Source organism: Augochlora pura, chromosome 10, assembly GCF_028453695.1.
Source record: "Augochlora pura isolate Apur16 chromosome 10, APUR_v2.2.1, whole genome shotgun sequence".
Lineage (NCBI taxonomy): Eukaryota > Metazoa > Arthropoda > Insecta > Hymenoptera > Halictidae > Augochlora > Augochlora pura.
This window is the reverse complement of record NC_135781.1, coordinates 33,466,153-33,486,696: the sequence shown is the minus strand read 5'-3', so window position 1 is coordinate 33,486,696 and position 20,544 is coordinate 33,466,153. Positions and strand designations below refer to the sequence as shown.

Here is a 20,544-nt window from a genome sequence, read left to right as displayed (position 1 = left end):
TTAACTATAAATCACACTCGACACAGGGGTGCAAACTATGAACATTAAATAAAAATATATTAAGCATTCGACTTGCTGACCTGAAAAAGTCCCTACCTTCCATTAAGCTCTCGTCGTACGGCGCACAATGTAGCATGAAATTGCGATTCATAGTGACCGCGATCGGACGAGCTCTCACGCTTATAGCCTAGAACCGTGTCATCAAAATATTCCCCCGGGGCGCGAAGAAATGTGCGTGTTTCGCTATTCACGGGGAGGACCCTATTCCTTCTCTTCCGCATCGACAATAGCGATACTATGCGTCGCCGCGTCGTGGATTCCTCGAGCGATCATCGTTCGGGGATAAGGTGTTAGCCGTCGGATCTCGAGCACAAAGGTGCCCACAACACACACACACACAGACACACACAGCTGGCAGTGATACGGATTTCAATAGACGCCAACCAAGCTTTTGATAGATATTGCGTTCGAAGAACAATGGGGGAGCACCTCTTCCAGGCGTGCCAACCTAAAGGACGATAATCAATCGGGATACGATGGGAAAGGCGCACCTGTCGTCTTCCTGGTGTACCTGAAACGTGCTGTCATTGTCGTGGACAATGGGGAGGATGATCCAGAAACAATTCATCTTCGACTCATTAGTTGAAGGAATAGCAGGGAATGTATTTGGGATGCTGATGATAAACGATATAATTTGACGTGCAATTGTTGGCAGAATATATCTTTTTTAGCACTTATTATATTTATTATCTTCTTTTTAAATAAATTATTTTCTTTTATTAGTGTTATCTTCCTTTGTAAATAAATTTTGTCTAAAGAAATATAATGATAGAATAAAAATTTCTTTCTATTTTTGATTTTTGTGCCTTACAATAGGCAATTTATTCAAGGTGTCTTGAAATTATGGTTTCTATGGGAACTGAAAGGTTCCTGAGATCATTTGAAGCAACTTTCTCATTTACAAAAATTTTCTCTGATGCCTCGTTGAGGAGTTATTAACGAAAAACGCTGACCAATGAGAGGCTCGCTTGTCTAGCGTCATCTGATCTTGCCTCTAATTGGTCAGCGTTTTTCGTTAATAACTCCTTAACAATACCTCAGAGAAAAATTTTGTAAAGGAAAAAGTTGCTTCAAACAACCCCAGGAATCTCTCACGTCATGAAAATATCATAATTTTTAAACTCTCTGTATTTTGCATAAAAAAATCATAGAGTAACCTTTCTCCGAGCTTACTTCATTTTATCCTAATTTTCTGCCTCCGTTAAAGTAATTTATAAATTCACTAATCACACAATATTGATTACATTATTATTACATATTGATTACATATGTATTATGTTTAACAAATTATATCGAATATAATTGCATTAAAATTTTATGGCGAGTCACAGTGAGATTGCCTATTATTCATGCTGCTAATCGGATTCCCGCAATATTCGAACCCTTCCACCTGAATTTCGCGCGGTGAAAATTTGCCGAACCGTTCCCGGAGCGATTACGCAAATTCTTTGTGTAACGTGTAGTTGGCAAGGGTTGGGAACTGCCTTTCCCCGTCGCAAGAACCCCCGAGTACGTAAGTACTTGGCGTGGAACGTTGTACGGCGAAAGTTTTTTCGAGGCATATTTGAATTTCAACGCGCGCCGCGTTCCATTTAACTTGACGGCTAAAATATTATGGTGTCCCGCGAGATATTTGACATTCTTAAAATTCTGTTTATTAACTGGCCAACAAGCTGTTCAACTCTTTCCTCGACAAATGCCGTAAGTACAAAATTAGCTGCGACAAAAAAGACGAATTAAACGAGTTAATCGAAATAATTAAACGGAAGCGGAATTAATTTCGCTTCGTTAAAATATTTCCTAGCATTTCATATTTAATTACAAGAGTTACAGGAAGAAGCTTAAACTTTGATTTATCAAAGTTCGCGGCTTTAAATCGAAATTTCGTCGTGTTCTATTAGTAGCAGATAGGACGCTATATTATATTTTTTCCCATTGTTGATCGAATAATTGCGCCCGTCTGACGCATTCGAAAATTTCGCTACGTATCAGTCGACGAGCGCAGCGGCAGCAGCTGCGGCGGGGTGGTGGTGGTATCACTTTCTATTTGTTTTCACAGCAGAGACACCGTTCGCGAGCCTCTGTGAATGCCGAGCGCGATTCACAATGCGGCCTGTCCACCCATGCGTAAACGCGTATCACTGACAATGCCGTTCCCGACTTTAGCGATCGAAAAACTCGGGGCGAATATCTGGCCCGTTGTTTCGACCAGTCCCGATCACATCCGAAAGCGCGTTTCGCCAGCGAAAAGCTGAAAAAAAGTCGCTTCGTCGATGCTTTGTACAAATTTCTGTTCTTTAGGTATCGTACTCTGTTTCTTAAGAAAACGTCGTTTGATTAAGGTCGAAATTCGCTCGTATTTTAGGCGAATTTATGTTAATTTATTTATGTGGATTCCATTTATATTAATTCATTTATTATGTGAACTCAATTTATGTAAATTCATTTACAAGACCTCCATTTATACGGTTGTATAAAAATAGAATTTCAAACTACTTGAGAACTCAGCTCTACATTATTTCGAATTACTTCAAAATTTAGCTTTAAATTATTTAATGATTTAGTTTTCTCAACATAATTGACTTTTAAAAAAGAAAGAAAAAGGCGAGTATTGGGATAAGAGAATAACAATTTTCTATAATAATTACGTACTATACACATCGCGAACAAATTTGCTACATTCAATTTACAAGTGCAATAATTATTTTCCAAGCCCAGAGAAAGAGTTTCATAACCTAAAATATATAGAGAGATTATATTTCGTCTTGGAAATGATTTACACGAGCTCGCCGATTTTCATTTATTTTTACCGCGCCGGGACAATAATTTACAACGGCAATATAACCGGGACACCGTATAGTAAATGTTCATAAACGTCTGGCACGGTTTTATAGGCGGGTCTTTATACACAGGCATCGCGGCGGTATAAGGGAAGTTTATACAGGACCTTGTTTGCGAAACGTGTGCAGAATCGAACCGTAACAAAGAGGGTCTGCGCAATTTTCCCCTAAAATTAACTTCGTGTTTTAGTAAAATGTTCCTCGAGGTACATAAAATAGCGATTGTCTCGGGAACTGTTTCCTCCGGCCTGGTTGCGCGCGGCAATTTACCTTCGGGAAGTCACGTGACACCTTCTCTTCCTCAAAATGTCGCCTTCGGATAAATATCTGAAAACAATTCAGAAATGCAATTCATCCGTTCGCCTTGATTATGTATTTGTAATATTATTGTATTGTAGTTTTAATATTGTATAGTATTAGAATTTTAATATGATATAGTACTATATTGTAGTTGTAATATGATATAGTATAATATTATGGTTCTAATATGATATAGTACAATATTATAGTTTTGATATGATATATTATTATAGCTTTAATATAATATAGTATTGTAGCTCTAATAATATTATAATCTATAATATTATAGTTTCCACGTTACTTGCAATAAAATATTAAAAGGTACGAGGTACCAATATTTTAACATTAAATCTGCGAAGCATAGTTATTACAGCTCCAGTATTATAACCTAAAACATTACAGTCCCCGCATCACTTGCAATAAAATATTATCATCTACAAAGCACCAACACTAACACAAAATCTATAAAGCGAAACTAGATCTATGATATAACAGTTCTAATTTCGCTTCATTAAAATCGTATTATTTTATATTTAATTACAAAAGTGAAAATTGTATCTCGAGTGAAATTGTATCTCGAGCACGTCCCTAAACCTTTAGACATGGTTCCGAGGTAAATCGCGACGCATCGAGCTCGAGCACCGCGCGAAATCATCCGATCGACGCTAGTCGGCGATCTCGAAATCGTAGAAATTGCTTCCGGTTGACGGCGTCCGTCAGAAGTCGTATGCACGCGCGCGCGCGCGCGGCGTCGTTTCTCGAACGATCGTAGGCGAACAACGCGCGGTGCATCGAGCGATTATTTGAATGACAGCAGTGGGACCATTAGCGACCCCCTTTTTCAATCTTTTATTGCCCGCTCGTCCATTACGTCATAATTGAGACACGCGCGCTCGAGCGTTTGGGTTTTGATGAGAAAACTTGGCGAAAGAAATGGCCGAGTCGCGTCAAGTCTCGCGCGTCGATACTTAAAATTGCTCGAAACCCTCTTTATCCATGAGAATTTCATATTCTCTGTAGAAACACGATCGAGCGGCTCTCGCAGGTGCGCATTCGCGGCGCGCTTACCTTTCCGAGAATATCCACGACTTCCGACAGCGAACGTTTAGTATAAAGTTCTCACGTTATTTTTAACCGGCGCGGAGCAATTTCACGGATTTAACCGCGTCGCTCGCGCGTGTGTGTGGGTGGACGTCCATTGTGATGATCGGTGTACCTCGAGGGTTCTTTCTTCGAAAAACAAGCTGTAATACCACGACGGTGAACTACGCGGCCGTGGGAATGCAAATAACACGAGAACAAACACTAATATACAGGGAAATAAATAAATAGTGGGCGGTGGGTATAAATTATTGGTAGCCGCGGTCTGGTAGAGATGGCTGTGATAATAGTGCGGTCGTGTTCAATGGGTTAGCATTTATTTTGACGGCAAGATTAACTTGTCGAGGGCTGTACAATAGCTTGCGATTAGTATACTTTGGTGTAGTTCATTCAGAATTAATGATCGAAGCTTGAGAACCAACGTATACGCATTTTTCCATATCTAATTTCAAGAAAACAATTATGTGTTAAATAAATAATTGTAAATCTATTGTTAAACGTTATCAAACAATGTACTATCGCATTTGCAAAAGTACCATCTAAATGGATTTTTACTCGAAAGTAATTTTACTCGAAAGCAGACGATGACAGAGAAATCTGTAGGATGCGTCTATAGTCTTCGCTCAAGAAAAAGGCACCTTTGCCTTTCCCCCTCCACATTCAGACGGCATATTGCCCCTCCTATTGGCTATTCCACTGCCGCATACCCTCTCCTACTGGCTAAGTAATATTACTCGAAAGCAGACGACGACAGAAAAATCTTTAGGACGCGTCTATAGTCTTCGCTCAAGAAAAAGGCACCTTTGCCTTTCCCCCTCCATATTCGAAAGGCACCCCCTCCTATTGGCTGTCCCACTGCCGCATCCCCTCTCTTACTATCTGCCCCACTATCATACCTAATAAAAAGAAAAACATATAACCACAAAAGTTGTTCGCTTTTAATATTCGCAGGCGTTGTTTACGATCGAAAACATTTCAGTCGAACAAATAATTCTCTTGCGGCTATTTCCATTTCGGTCGCCGGGTGAAAGTGTTCGCCGATGCAGGCATAATCCCTCCATCTTGCTAATTAATGGGGAGGGATATATAAGCGTGTAAAGTCCGCAGCGAACTCGCAGCTGTCGGCCTCGCTTGTTTAAATATTCCTGGACAAAGTCTGTCGTCGCGGAGCGGAAGTTCTTCCGCGTTGTTTACGTGGTCGGCAGGCCAACCCGACCCTCCGTTTCGAAATTTTTCAGAGAAGAAATCGATCGAATAATTTGCTAATTCTATACGGCGAGGGGGCACACGGGCTGCGCGGGGGGCTCGATGGTTTCAAAAGCAACGCGCCCTTCGCCGTCGCGTTGTTGACTGCACGACAATTGGAACGCAATAAAAAAATTGAAATTGGAAATTAAATAAAACATTGAAATGAAATCAATGCGTCCCATCATTTTGTCAAACTTCGGGATGTCCCATGATTTTGTCGCGCGACGTAAATATGGCCGCCGCCGCCGCCATGCTGAATCGAAATTGCCGTCGCTGACGAGCACAAGTGTCGCGGCTGACCTTTCACGCGACTCGTTTCGAAAGTTTCGCGTGCGCCGCGATCGAAGGGTGAATTCGCGTTACGCTTAAATGACCGCCGCCTAGGAAGTTCCCGCCGCGCAATGATTTCAGCGGAGCATAATGATCGCGGCGAGTCGGCGACGCGCAGTTCTTCGAACGTTCAGAACCTCGTTAACATTTTATCCGCGACGCGCGCGCGATCGTACGAGGCGAAAGTTTCGCCGATCGACGTGTACCAATAAATTTTCATTTCCGGCGGGCGCGGTTCGCTCGAAGACACTCGTCGCTCTTCCGCGCACAAATTGTTTCTATTGTCAATTATTTAAGCGCGAACTTTCGTCGATCGATGCGCACATGTTCTGCACACGTTCGGTACGTTGTTCAAATTTAATTTTGCAGTGAGCAGAATTGATTTAGGAAACTCGACACTGCGAAATTCTGCGGTTAAAATGTCAGGTTATGTTATTGAGAAAATTTATTTGTAGCAGTTTTTAATTTTTATGTATTTATTTAATATGTTCAATGGCATAATATGGATGGCAAGGATTTTTAACTGGACCTTGAAATTTATTTTAATATGTCGAACAACATTCTTTTAATAAAATACAAAATAAGGCGATTGATATTCTATATCGCAAATTTTAACTTTGTACTCTCTGCTTTTGTTAATTAAATAATTTTGACACTGTAGAAATTTTTCGAATTATTATGGCAAGGTTCCAGTAAATTGACAATTAATCGAATTATGGCAAGGTTCTAGTAAATTGACAATTAATCGAATTATGGCAAGGTTCCAGTAAATTGACAATTTTGCAAGGCAGAATATTTTTCTAAATGACAGAATCGGGTGACACGAACTCGTGCCGTATGAATGGCCGGAGGTCGAAACCGCGGTATCGAGCCGACACGTGGTCTTCGCTCGGTACCGTGCATTGTGCGCCGTGCACTTGACTCAGTTCGTTCGAATCTTTTCTGCAATACATGCGCTTTGCATACATAATGAATGGGCGCCTCATGACTCCCGGTCGGCTGTGACAGGTAAATGACCAGGGAACTTTATACAGTCGTTCGTCTCGTCACATGTTTCACAGCAAAGTTATTATTGGACAGGCTATTTATACAATAGTCGAGCGTAGATCATGTGCACCTCGTTTATTGTTCTAGTCGGGCACGTACTCTATCAAGATTCTGTAAAAAAAAAAATCAGAACAAAATTGATCACTTTGTATATTACAGAAAAGATAATTGTTCTTTCAATTCTGGATGAATTAAATTCTAATTTTTACCGAACGGAGATAATTCTAATTAAGTTTTATATTATTTTCCAAAATTTCACTGTGAGAAATATATATGATTTCTAACAAGATAAATTATTTTTATATAGACTATATCAAAGTGTCAATAAACGCCGGTATTTCGTGAACGGCGAAGCAACAAATTACCGGACGATTATGTGATAACCAAAGTGGAATTGTGCTCGAAGTGCACTTGTATTTAAACAAAGGCTTCTTTGTCGTAGTTCGGAAATATTTATTTTATCTGAAGACTCGCGGTCTGTTCACAGAATTTCATATCCGTGCGTCCTCGTACCGTTGTGAACGCGGCCTTAAACTGTCTTCGAAGCGTTTGTTCGCATAGAGAGCCCTCGAGGAGATCGAAGAAGCTTTCAAGCCGGTAGCCGAAAGTCGGAAAACAAAATGTGCTCGCTGGAAATGGATTAACAATTAAAGTAATGGGCTCCCCCCGATAGAAAGATGAAGAGAGAACCGCTTTAAAGTTCGAAGCGAATCGTTGTTCCCCTTCCAGCGGAATCGAAGAAAAACGTCTACATTGGCATTCGAGCAATCTCGTGGCTCCATTTAACCGAGTGTACAATGAAAACGCCGCTTCAATGCGGGGCTCAGATTCGTTAATAGCGTGTGCATTATTCTCTGCGCCCATACCCCTTTTACGTTCCATCAAACCGCCGCGGCGGCGGCGGCGGCCGAGGGAAATATTGGCAAACTCGGTTTTTTTTTTGCGGCGATGCAAAAGCGAAAAACGCGATACAGAGTTTTCGGCGAGAGTATCGCGTGCCAGTTTTAAAATATCGATTCACGGTTATTATTTAAAAAAATTGGAAAAAGTGCTAGTTTAGTGAGAGATATATTGTTGTAATAAAAGTGATAAAAGGGATGATGAACGTGATGAAATGAAGGGTTGGAGAAATAAAATAAAAAATAGAGATAATAGAAATTATACTGCTGACTTTTAACACAGTTTTTTTACAAATTTGTTCATTTATGTAGAGATATTATAGCGCTGCTAATGTCTACTGTTTATTTATTTTTATTTCACTTTCGTCACAGTGTGTAATCATTTTACGATTATTTTATTATGTAGATTCGCAAATTATCTTATTTCTAGATTAGCATAATAAATGTTTGTATGATATATAATTAAATAATATACGACAAATAATTACAGGATGTACGCTAAATAATTACATAATATACAATCAAACAATATACAAAAATACAAAATAAAATGAAATAAAATAGCCACCAAACCTTTTCAATCCGCGCCGCCATTTTCAAGATCTGCGCACGCGACAATTGCACAAGAATTCGCATTCCGCGCGCAAAATTCTCTACCCGACATAACCTTACATAACCTTACATAACCGGACAATCGGTTCCATCGCGGCAAGACGCTTTCATCTCCGCCGTGCACGGGAAACACTGTGGCCGAATTCTCTTTTTTTATTTTTTTTTTCACGAAAAACCCGTCCGAGTGCAAGCGGTATTCGCATGTGTGAAGAAGGGAGAAAAAAACGCGGGTCGATAACGAGTATTAAACGTTGTTCAAAGAACCCTTTGCCCTTTTGTCTTCGTCGGCCGTATCGACTTTATGGAGGATATATTTACTTTGAAATTCAACAGGGAATCTTATCCGTCTCGCGCGGCACCGCCTTCAAGGAAAATGCCGCGCGCGTCTTCTCGGCGAAAGTGTCGCGCGCGAAATATCACGCTCCTCGTCGCCGCGACTCGCGGCGGTCGCTTCTTTCCCTCGTTGACCCTTCGGCTACCGTCGCCGCCTATCGGCGGCCGAAACGTGTTGGTTTCTTGGTACCGTGGCCGCCGATAGGCGTCAAGATCAAACGCCCCCGTTTATTATCAAATTTGATTAATTATATATTGTGTAATATTTAAGTTATATATTTAAAAATAATTTAAGAATCATTGCCTAATAATTATTGGCAGTAAACGTCAATAATTAGGCATTTCTCGGTAACGAAATTAAACAAGTTGCAGTTGCACCAAGAACGATAAAAACAATAGGTACACTAGAAATATTTATTATATGAAAATGTGTTCTTAAATCGATAAAGAAAGCTGCAAAATGTCACAGACGCTATAGACTATACAATCGTTATAAACGATTCGTTTCGAACGCATAAAATCCGCCGTTGAATCGTCAGATAATTCGCCCACTCAGCGTCGCGCGAACCCCTCGATACGCGTAGTTACGATGACGTCGTTCGTTTGACGAGATATATCGGCTGAGAAGGCTTTGTGCCTACTAAAACCACGCATCTCGGAGTCGAATGCAATTAACAACTAGGCGGATAGAGCGTAGGCAGCGGCAGCGGCAACTGAAATTGTTTCGCTGCAGCAGCCAGCATACGCTCGATCCTCGGTCCAGTTGCTTTTCATTTATTCGCGAACGCTGCGAAACCTTTCCGATGGAAAATTGGTCGAAAACGCGGCCGAAATAAACCGGATTGAAGCTCCGCTAGAAAAAACTGAAACACTCGCCGCCCGCCGAAGTGGCATTTAATTCTTATATTCACCGGGGTCTCTCTCTCTCTCTCTCTCTCTCGTCGGAATCATCTCTCTTCTATCGCTTCGCTTTTCGATTATACGGAGCCGGCGAGGCCTCGTTAACTAGAAAAACCACCGCTTTAATGCCGAACCTGCCGACTGCTAAAAGCAACTAACAAAGATTATATGGTAATAATTGTAAGAAAGAATTTATTTAAATTCTTTTTCATTAAATTTTTCATATAAATCCAAATTGTTCACAAATTGCCCTTAAAATAACCACTAATTGTCCACAAATTAACCACACATTGTCATTAAATTAACCACAAATTATCCTGAAATTACTTCATCAAGCACTTATCTTCATCCCAAGCACAAACAAAGCCAATACCGCGATATGAAACAATTTTAATTGGCGAGTTAAACAATTGAAGTTCAGACGATAGCCTCTATAGCCCTATCGACATTGTTAGGATGTTTTATTATCTTCATCGTTCCCCGCGTTTCCTCGGATAGCATGCTTTTGTCCCAGCCTATGACTTTAGCTTCGTTAAAGAAGATGGCTTGGCCTATTGTCTCTCGGTGGTCTACAATAGCTGACCAATTAAGACGTCCTTTCGATTGGCAAGCGATGAACCTGAACGTGAACAGGCTCCACTATGTCCAACGGAGCACCAATATAGCCGCGGTGCTTAGGAAACGTTCGGACAATCCTTTCTGAAGGACATTGCTTCGCTGTGAAATCAAAATAATTCCTTTCGTTATTTTGTGATCTCTTATATTCATGTATAGAAATTTATTTAATATTTAATTAAAATTTATTTAAAAAATTATAGGATAATATTGGAACCTGCAGTAGCTCAATATTGAATTTTAGTTTGTACTTTCATTTCATTTATTTTATCAATCATGAAAGGGATTTAACATCTTAAAAATTATAGAATAATATTGGAACTCGCAGTAGCTCGATATTGAATTTTAGTTTCTACTTTCATTTCATTTATATTATCAATTGCGAGAGGTATTCAATATTTAAAAAATTATAGGTTAATATTGGAGCTTGTAGTAGCTCAATATTAAATTTTAAGTCTCTACTTTCATATTATTTATTTTATCAATAGCAAAAGGTATTTAATGTCTCAAAAAATTGTAGAATATTGAAGTGTGCAGTAGCAGAATGTGTAAAAATTTCTATAATACAGTAGCTTAATATTTAAAAAATTAAACAATAATTTTAGAGCCTATAGTAGCACAATCTTGCACGTTTATTTCGAAAATAGATAATAAATTATTGGTCACCATGGTGACCGATTATTCTCGAGCTACCGATTTATAGCGTACCAGTAGCTATAGCGCAGTCATCTGATATCGTTTGATCGGCGGAGCATCGTCATTACCGTCGCGAAGAATCATGGGACGTGGACAATAACCGGCGTTCCCATAGAGAAGAACGCCATAGAGAAGAACACTATAGAGTAGAGTCGCCGTCAAAAATTCCTCCGCGCGGCGCGACGCCCCGACGGGAGCGAAATACCACGGGATGAAAAGTGATCGATTCCAATATGACGGACGTTCGGAGCCCGGGTAAACGATTTAGATAGCATCGAAATATTCTCCCCGGAGAAATCAAGCTTTGTCGGGGGGCGAAAAAAAAACGTCGACTGTGTTTTGCGTGCGCGCTACGAACAGACGATACGACGACGACGACGTCGACGATCGTGTTCGCGGCTGTGCTGCCATTCTAGTAGCCGGTCGGAGCAATTTGGCATGCACCGCGCGGATCGTTCGAACGTTTAAACTCGTATTAATAGACGCGCCGGCTCACCTATTTAATGGTCAAAACCGTGCACCTGTGCTTTGTTTATGGAGAGCCGTGCGAGAGCTCTGCGCGCGCTCGCAGAGCGACCGATTGAATCGGCGCGCGTTATTCGCATTCGATCCCGGGGAGAATTTATTTTTCCCGACGGCGAAACAAAAAAAAGAAAAGGAACGGGCCGACCGCGACCCGGTTCCGATAATCGATTAAAAAGAACCACCTCCTCGTCGTCGTCGTCGTCGTCGTCGCTTCGTGCCACGTTTTGCTTCCCCCCTCCTTTGGTCTGGAAATTGAGTTCCGCCCGGAAATAACGGTCAGTATAATCCCGCGCGCTCGCCGATTCCAGGTAATAAACTCGTGCTCTCATTAGGGATGGCTCTTCCTATCGCCAGCTTCCGCGGCGGCGCGCTCTGCTAGAAAACACCGAAATCGTGGTCGAAATATGAAAACTGTGACAGATTCAAGGGAAAATTTGTACGTAAGCTGATCGACGATTATTATTGGTTGGTTATCGTAATTGTTGTAGAATAATTTTGAGATAATTAATTCCATCGATAACGCGATAATTATTATAGCCAATCTATAGTAATTGGGTGGAAAGAAAATTGATTATAGATTAACGATTATAACTTCGTAGTTAATGTAACTAATCTGTGAGAATTTGGTACAAAATAATCTGGTTAATGAACGAGCATTATAACTTACTAGTTATTGTAACTATTGTGTAATGTTTGGGCAGAAATTTATTTGATTAATAATTAACGATTATCACTTGTTAGTTACCGTAACTAATCTATAGTAATTGGGCACAAAATAGTCCGTTTAATGACCATTCGTTAGTTATTACAACTAATCTGTAATTATTTATAACGAGCTGTAAAAGTTAATCATTAATAGAATTACTGAAATACTAATATAATCAATTTTCTTTGCCCTCTTTTCAACTGTTTTGATGCATCATCTAGTCTATAAATTTTAATATTGCGACAAAAAGAACGCATTTTCAAGGAAGAATCCTTTAACTGTAATTAAACACTCTTTAATTGTACTTTAGTACCCTTTAACCATAGTTATGAGCTCTTTATTTGTACTCGAGGACCTTTTAATTATACTCGAGAACCTTTTATTCGTACTTAAGAACCTTTTAATCGTACTTAAGAACCTTTTAATTGTACTTAAGAGCCCTTTAATTGTGCTTAAGATCCCATTAATTCTACTCAGGGTTGTTCACAGCGATCACTGCTACGGAGCCACCATATTATTTTATACGCATTTTAATACGTATATCTGACGCGATTTCACGTACACTTGTAAACAGTCTCGCATCTGGAGCATCTCAATTTTAATAGTTATTCGCGTCTTGTAGCTTTCCGTGCGACGTATCACGCTCTTCCATACGTTTTAGTCCAGCGCTACACGTATATATCGAACAACACGGCTTGATTAATATTGAAATATCCTGACCTACGCCATATCTCAGCGGCTTGAAGGATGATTCATTTTGAAGCTGATGAATCACCGAATGCACGCTATAAGAAGAAGCTGCAGCTGTTGCCAGCTGCATTTTGCATTTACGTAAAGACGGCCGTAGCGATATAAAACACGTGCGAACGGAAAAATATTGCTGACGAATATTTAATTAATGAGAAAATTGAGGTTATATATGAAATTTAAGGTTAAATAAGAAATCGAAGGTTAAATAAGGAAATTTAAGAATAAATAACAAATTTAAGATTACATATGAAATTTAAGGTTAAATATGCAATTTAAGGTAAAATAAGTATTTAAGGTTAAAAAAGAAATTTAAGGTTAAAGAAGAAATTTGAGGTTATATAAGAAATTTAAAATTAAAAATTGAACGATTTGCGATTGGAAATAAATCCGAAATAATAATTATCCATCTAACAAACCGAGTCGCCACGCTACCCGAGGTTTAACGAACGTTTGACCAATAGTCGACTCGTTTCCGTTTAAAATTCACCGCCGGCCGGATAGTTTCTAAGAACTTGGATAGAAATTCGAAATATTAATAAGAAGGAAAATTTCCGGTCCCGTGAAAGGGGAAGTTCGGGCCTTCTGAAACCGTAATCTGACGCGACCAGAAACCGGGGGCTGTAACGTCGCTGCAGAAACTTTCATAATTTTCGGAATCTTCGAGTTCCCTAACTACCGTCGGCGGAGTTTCATCAAAATTGAAAGAGCAATTCCTTAACACTCCGATGACGGGGCCGCCGCCCATTTCGACCTTTGGTACAGAAATCTTGGTACAGTTATACTAGAAATTATCCAGGCCCCGATAATTCGAAATAAATTAGCCCGCGGATATTTTTACAAAAAAGAAATAATTGATAACAACTAAGTGGAGTTAAGTATAAATATGTTTCTTCAAAAAATTGACACTTTGAAAGATTGACTGCGAAATAAAAGCCGTACAAAATTAAATAAAAATTAAAATACTGTAGTCAAATTAAAACTGAAAGATCATATTAAAATTAATTATTTTGCATTATTCTTATGCTTTATAGAACCGATTATTATTATAAAAATATAAATAAAAATCAGGGTAGATATAAATTCTTTAATTTGCAATAATTCTACCACCCGAAAGCGTTAAATATCGACGATTTTAAGAAATATTCGGCTGAAGTAAAGTATTTCACCCAATTTCGTTCGACAAGATCCATCGTTCTAGTGTCACAGGATACTCTATACGACATATAGTGTCTTGAAAATCGGTCGCGAACGAGGCCAGGGCGGTCGGATTATCCCAGTACCCAGGGTCTCGTCAATGATTATCTTCGGCGGATCGATCCGCGGCGAGTTTAATTCTCGCAGACGCCAAGAGCGTGTGTAGCGCGGCGCGTCAGTGTCTCTCTGTTCCCCGCGAAAGGAGTCAAGGGGACAAAGCCGGCGCATAGTCGGACGGGTAGAGGACGGGGACGGATATCGGAGTTTTCAGCCTCTAAACAGGAGACGTGTCCCAGGTAGCGGCGGCGAGGCTCCGCGCCGCGCGTAGCTCGTCAAGCGTATCGCGTTTTGCATTAATGCAATACACACCGGCGCGACTCCGCGCGCGCGCGCGCATTCGCAGTTGGTCCTCTCGCTTACTGGAAAACCATTCTCCCTCTCTCTCCCTCTCTCTCTCTCTCTCGTGCTCTCTCGTCCTTTTTATTCACCTATTTTTTTATCATTCGCGAAGCACAATTGCGCACCGTCGACGCTTTGTAACAATCCTTATTCTCAAAGGGGTCGTCCGATTTCCTTTGTCCAGGAATCAACGTTCCATTTGCTCGCGCTCCGTACGATTAACAGTTATTAATCGCTTCGTTGATTCATTCCGATCGTTTATACGTTTCATATGGGTCGCTTTATTTATTTATTTATTCGTGTTTGACGAGGTTCGGCTGCGATTTTAACGATGCGTCTTTGAGGTTAACGCGTGGGAAGAGAAAATAAATGTAGGATAATGCGAGGAGATAATTAAATAAAATATCAAGTAGGTAAGAGTTAGATTTTTATGGTGACGATGAAATAATTGCAAATATCGTCGCTTCGAGAAATTCGGAATATTTCTTTATTCGGTAAAATTTTAAGTAGAATGATGGAAACTATGAAACGGGCGCTTTTGGTTAGTCTTTGTTCGGCTACGGCGCCCGTTTCATAGTTTCCAAGCTAATATTTTGGAAAAATACGACTTTTACCCAATTTATTAGATTGGAAACTATGAAACGGGCGTTTTTGAATAGCCTTTATTCAGCTGCGACGCCCGTTTCATAGTTTCCAACCTAATAGAATATTGGCTACATCATTTTTAACTAGTGAAAGGATAAAAATATTTTTTAAGTACGAATACGTCATTTACAAATTATTACAATATACAACTATTATTATGTATATAACTATTATATTTTCCAAGCAAAGCACTATATTTACTATTCCCCAAAAATCCTCTCTATGCCTGAAAAAAGACCTCTGCGAAATATTCCCTAAATTAAGCTCTCGAAAATTAATGCAACAAACGAGTTTAATAAAAATCGTTGACCAGGCAGGAAATGTCAACTCAACTCGAAATCTTACAAACAGGATTTCCCGCAACTTCCTCCCTCCACCATCGCATTCTTCGCGCCCGACAATCCATATCGATGGAACGGCCCGCGACCAACGTAAACGCATTAGGCGCGAGTCAATCGGCGATCGACTGGTTTACTTTCCGGCTTTCTGGACCAGTTATTTCCGCCGTTGATTACACCGGAGCGATGCCGTAGCGCACCGCCGCCGCCGGGTTTCGAGAATCCATTAACGCTCGTCGGCCGCCGCCCATTTAAAGGATGATTCCCTCCTCCGCGAATAGTTCCTCCACGAAGTACCGAGGATCTTTGTAACCAGCGCGCCGCGTAACATAAGACGCCTGTATCGAAGTTGTCTCGACGACGCCGTGCTTCGGAGCTTGAGTGGAACACGAGGCGCGCTTGTTAAACGGGCGCGGCTCTAAGTCGCGGAATTTAAGACGATATTTACGGCGAGGGGTCGGCAACCGATTCCAGGTAACTTCAATCTCTCGTGTTAAACAAAAAGAAAATTATAGTTAAAAGAAATATTTTTTAATTATATAAATTTAATTTATTCAAATAATTATGATCAAATATATCGCGACTACCGCTTCATACAGACACACCACCCCCGCTAACCGAAATTAATTTCGCTCCGGCAACTGTTTGTCCGTCCGTGACATTGTTTAACTTCTGAAATATGGATATCGTTCAACGGCTGTTGAAAATTGCCGGCGGATTCTCATTAGCCGGGACACGATAGAGAGAGAGAGAGAGAGAGTTGTTCGGCGCCACGGCGAATCGGAGCGAAATTAGACGACACGAATTATCAAATGAACTCCAATTACGCGAAAGACGGGCGACCCGCGTGCGTGTTCGGGAAAACGAACCCTTCCGAAGCGCGCGGCCGAATGAAAACCCGCGCGCGATCGCCCGAAATCTCGCGAAACCTGGTCGCATAATCCGACGGTAATCGAATTCGGTCGCGTTACCGGGTCCGCGCGCGCGGGTTTGTTTCGCCCTCGCCCTCCCCTCCCCTCCCCCCTGCCACGGTGGTGAATTTCCCCGTGATTCTCAGAAACGGGTTAACGTGGCCACCTGCCGTTAGGCGGCGCCCACGATATAATTAACGACTGCGCGTATTCCTGACTATGCGTATCGATCGATCGTGTTTGGCCAGGTGAAAATTCTAATTGCGCGAATCCGCAGGAATTGCTGCTGTTCACGGCTGATGCACTTTTGCGGCTGCCACTTGCTCGCGAATGCGCAACCCTCTCTCTCTCTCTCTCTCTCTCTCTCTCGCGCGCGCGGTCGTTAAATCGTCAGCCATCTCCATTCTCAACAGGTACTCCGGGAATTTTCTAAATGGACCCCGGCCGCGTCGGCCACCGCGTTTCGCATTCCTTCGGAGACACACCCTCTACCGTAATTGGAAACGATGATAATTAACGCGTCGCTCTGCTTGCCGGCTCGACGACCGCGTAAACTCGATGGGAGCAATTTGTTCGATAGAACTAGGGCCGAGCAGTTCGGATTTTCCTTATTATAATGTCGTTTTATGAAACGGCTATCTTGTCAGATTTTTTGGATAATCTTTCGTTGGAAGTACGCTCTTCCTGTGTACAAAATGTACGTTCCGTGTATTCAATATCTGTTACTTTAACCCTTTGCACTCGAGGGGGTTTTAGCTGTAAATCTAAAATCATTTTTCTGTCTTATAGCATTTTCATTTTGAGCGACGGAGTGTATTTTTTATATATACTACTATAACCAAATTCTATTACCAAATTAAATCTCGTGGTTCATACTAACAGTGGCATATTTAACAATTTTTTTTTAAATTAATCATTGTTGCTATAGAAATTATTTTGAAGGGTGAGAGAACAATATTAGTGGTGCCTGAGAGTCACCATTCGAGTGAAAAGGGTTAAAACAGGTGAAGACCAAAGGTTAAGGAAATGGATTTACTATTTACATTTATTTATTTATTATAACATTCATTATTCCTCGAAAAAGTTCACTTTTGTTAAAAAAAAGCTCAACATTTATCAATCCTATCTATTAATCTCATTTTCAATTGGAATTGATAAATGTTGCGCTTTTCGAACAAAACTGCACTTTTATTTAATCTATTAACCTCATTTTCAATTTAAGTTTAACGATCGTTCGCCTTCGGTCATTTTCAACGAAATAAAAGCTGGCTAATTGAATAAATCGATATTGTTTCCTGTTACAGGTATCGTGAACAGAGGCGACTCGTTCAGGAGAAGAAGATCAAGATCGAACTCGTTGGCGCCGGCTAACTCCGAGGCGGAAGAGAAGAATGTGGCGCCAGCGAAAGAAGTTTCCTCGTACACGGTGGCGATGCTGGGTGCAAGGGGTGTCGGAAAGACCGCCCTGATTAGCCAATTCATGACCAGCGAGTGCATAAATGCTTACGACAGGCAGAGAGGTGAGTGCTTTCGATTTACCGCGAATTAACCCTTCCTGGTTGAACCAATTTGCTACGGTGCCCTTTCCTTGGCTACGATCATGCTACTTTGAAATATAAATGGTATAATAATATAGTAATATTGCAAAATAGTAATGTAATAATGTAATAATATAAAAAAAATAATAATATAGTTATGCTATAATATCATATGTATAGTAATATAAAAAATATATTAATATAGTAATGCAATAATATCGTAATGTAATAATATAAAAAATATATTAATATAGTAATGCAATAATATCGTAATATAATAATATAAAAAATATATTAATATAGTAATGCAATAATATAATAATATAAAAATGTTCCATAAATATAATAATAGCATAATAAATATTAATTCATTTATTATGCTACTACTGCTGCATTTATTACTATAACTGAATAATTTATTAACGAATTAATCTCCTAAATATATAATCACAAATATACACGTATCGAATAAATTGCGTATAAAATAACGAGTCTGCCAAGGGGCTGAGAATGAATGAATTGAAACGATAGTCGTCCAATGGTAGAAAGCGTCGCTATGGCTGGAAAGTACCGCGACGAAATCGCTCGTCTCGCCTCGCCGAGACGCCATATCGCGCCTTTCCGAAAAGCCAAAGCTCGAGGCGCGGAGCCACATTGGCAGGCAGAATTTCCGGGAATCGCGGGAGATGGGTCGCTCAATAAAGTGAAAGGTCACGCATAAATCGTCGGAGGAGCCGAGAACTCGATCCTCTGTCGGATCCAAAGACGCGGCCGGAGTCGCGCGCTGGCTTCTCTCCGCTTCGAGGGAATTGTGTATCGTGCAACTGTTGGCTCTGTGCGCGACCTTTTACCCTCCCCGATTTGCCATACTCTCGCCGGCGTTCAGAAACTGCGGAATGAAATATTCGGTTGGCAATTAAATAATTGCGAATTATGTTACTAAATGGTCTTAACACAGTTCTTTTCTTTTATCAACGTGTTCGAAGTAATTAAGTTACATCGTTTTCTTACTGTCCGGACTTTCATCTTCAATTTAGTGCAAAAATTGTATCGATTAGTTATTTAGTTTCGTTTTTATCGCTGTTTGGATCTAAAAGGACAAGAAGCGCATTTTAGACATATTTTATTGTATTATTTCCAAAAAGGCAGGATCAAAGCACCCGATCTATATTGTTCTCTTGCCGTTTGCACTTCCACCTTTAATTTAGTAAGAAAATTGCACCGATTAATTATTCAGTTTCGTTTTTATCACAGTTCGAAGCTGAAAGAACAAGAAGCACATTTTAGACATATTTTATCACATTATTTCCAAAAAAGCAAACATCGCGATTTTTATGTTATATACAGTATATGAAGCCTTGAAAAAAAGGCAGTGGCATAATTGATTCGTCCAATTGAATAAACTTGTATTTTTAAGCAAAAGAATTGAAGTTTCCTTCTTATTTCGAATCCGCAATTAGTTTTCGGCCCAATAGTTGTTGGCTGCTCTTAGCGCGCTTTTATTGCCGGATTAAAACGCCGGAACCGGCGCGGCGCAACGAGGATCCCGTGCCGCTCGTGCGCGCTATAGCGTATTTGCTCGCTAATATGGTCCCCGTTCCTCCAAGCTTTACCTTTGTGCCGTTTGCTAATTTGCGACCCCTCGACACCGGCGAACGTCGCGTTTCTAAACCTGATCAACGGACCAGAAACCGGTTCGCGAGATTCTGAAACTTTTGCAGAGAATTGTTTCAATTGCGAGAAAGCTGAGTTAGAATATTTTTGATCAATGAGACGTCGTCACCGTTTTAGAAATTTTCGCGGAAATATTGAAACTTTATTATCAAATTTTATAGTATGTTATAGAGATACCTGTGAAATATTTTTATAGTAATATTCGAGGAATTTTATGTGCAATATATCTAGGAAAGTAGCTTTCTCATCGTTTCAAAATAATCTCAATAGTCTGCCAGATAAATTCTTGAAGTTTAAGGTGCCAAGAGATGAAAGTGCATAATTGCTAATATTTCTTGCCGTTTGGAAACAGCGCTGTTTAATTACAATAATTATTAATAGTAATTCTCTGTGCAGAAACCAACCCCTTTAAATCGATTTAAACAAATAGAAGCCGCTAAATAAATAAATCCTAGCAAAACGAACATCAACAATTTTAAATATTTTTAACCTTTTTACCGTCTTAAATAACACCTGTTTATTCTCTTACGAGTACATAAAATTAACAAAAAGAAATTTACATATTAACAATAACAACCCCTAACACCTGTTAGACCTCGGACGAGCAGAATTGCGTTACGGGACAGTCGACGATGACTTGTGCATCGAAAACGGCCAGCGATCAGGTGAAAAACACGAATCGCCGTGTCGAACAGCAGAGCCAATACCGTGAATCATCGAAATTTATTTAGCGCGTGATTTTGTTGGCAGCGTTGTCGATGCACTCGTCACGATGGACACTCTCTTCTGCTCTATTTCATAGCCGCGCGCGCGGCCCGGTATTTCCGTGGAAGAGTTTTGTATCACGGAAATACCCGCGTGTCGCAACGGAACAGCACCCGCG

At 40.3% G+C, this 20,544-nt stretch overlaps 1 protein-coding gene across 1 annotated transcript in view; it reads left to right on the top strand.

The window, feature by feature from the left end:
- Positions 1–20,544, top strand: part of Rgk3 (Rad, Gem/Kir family member 3) — a 49,313-nt gene that overhangs the window by 17,563 nt on the left and 11,206 nt on the right. The window contains exon 3 of the mRNA XM_078192125.1: positions 17,754–17,969. Coding sequence (XP_078048251.1) covers positions 17,754–17,969 — 216 coding nt within the window. The remainder of the gene's footprint in view (positions 1–17,753; positions 17,970–20,544) is intronic.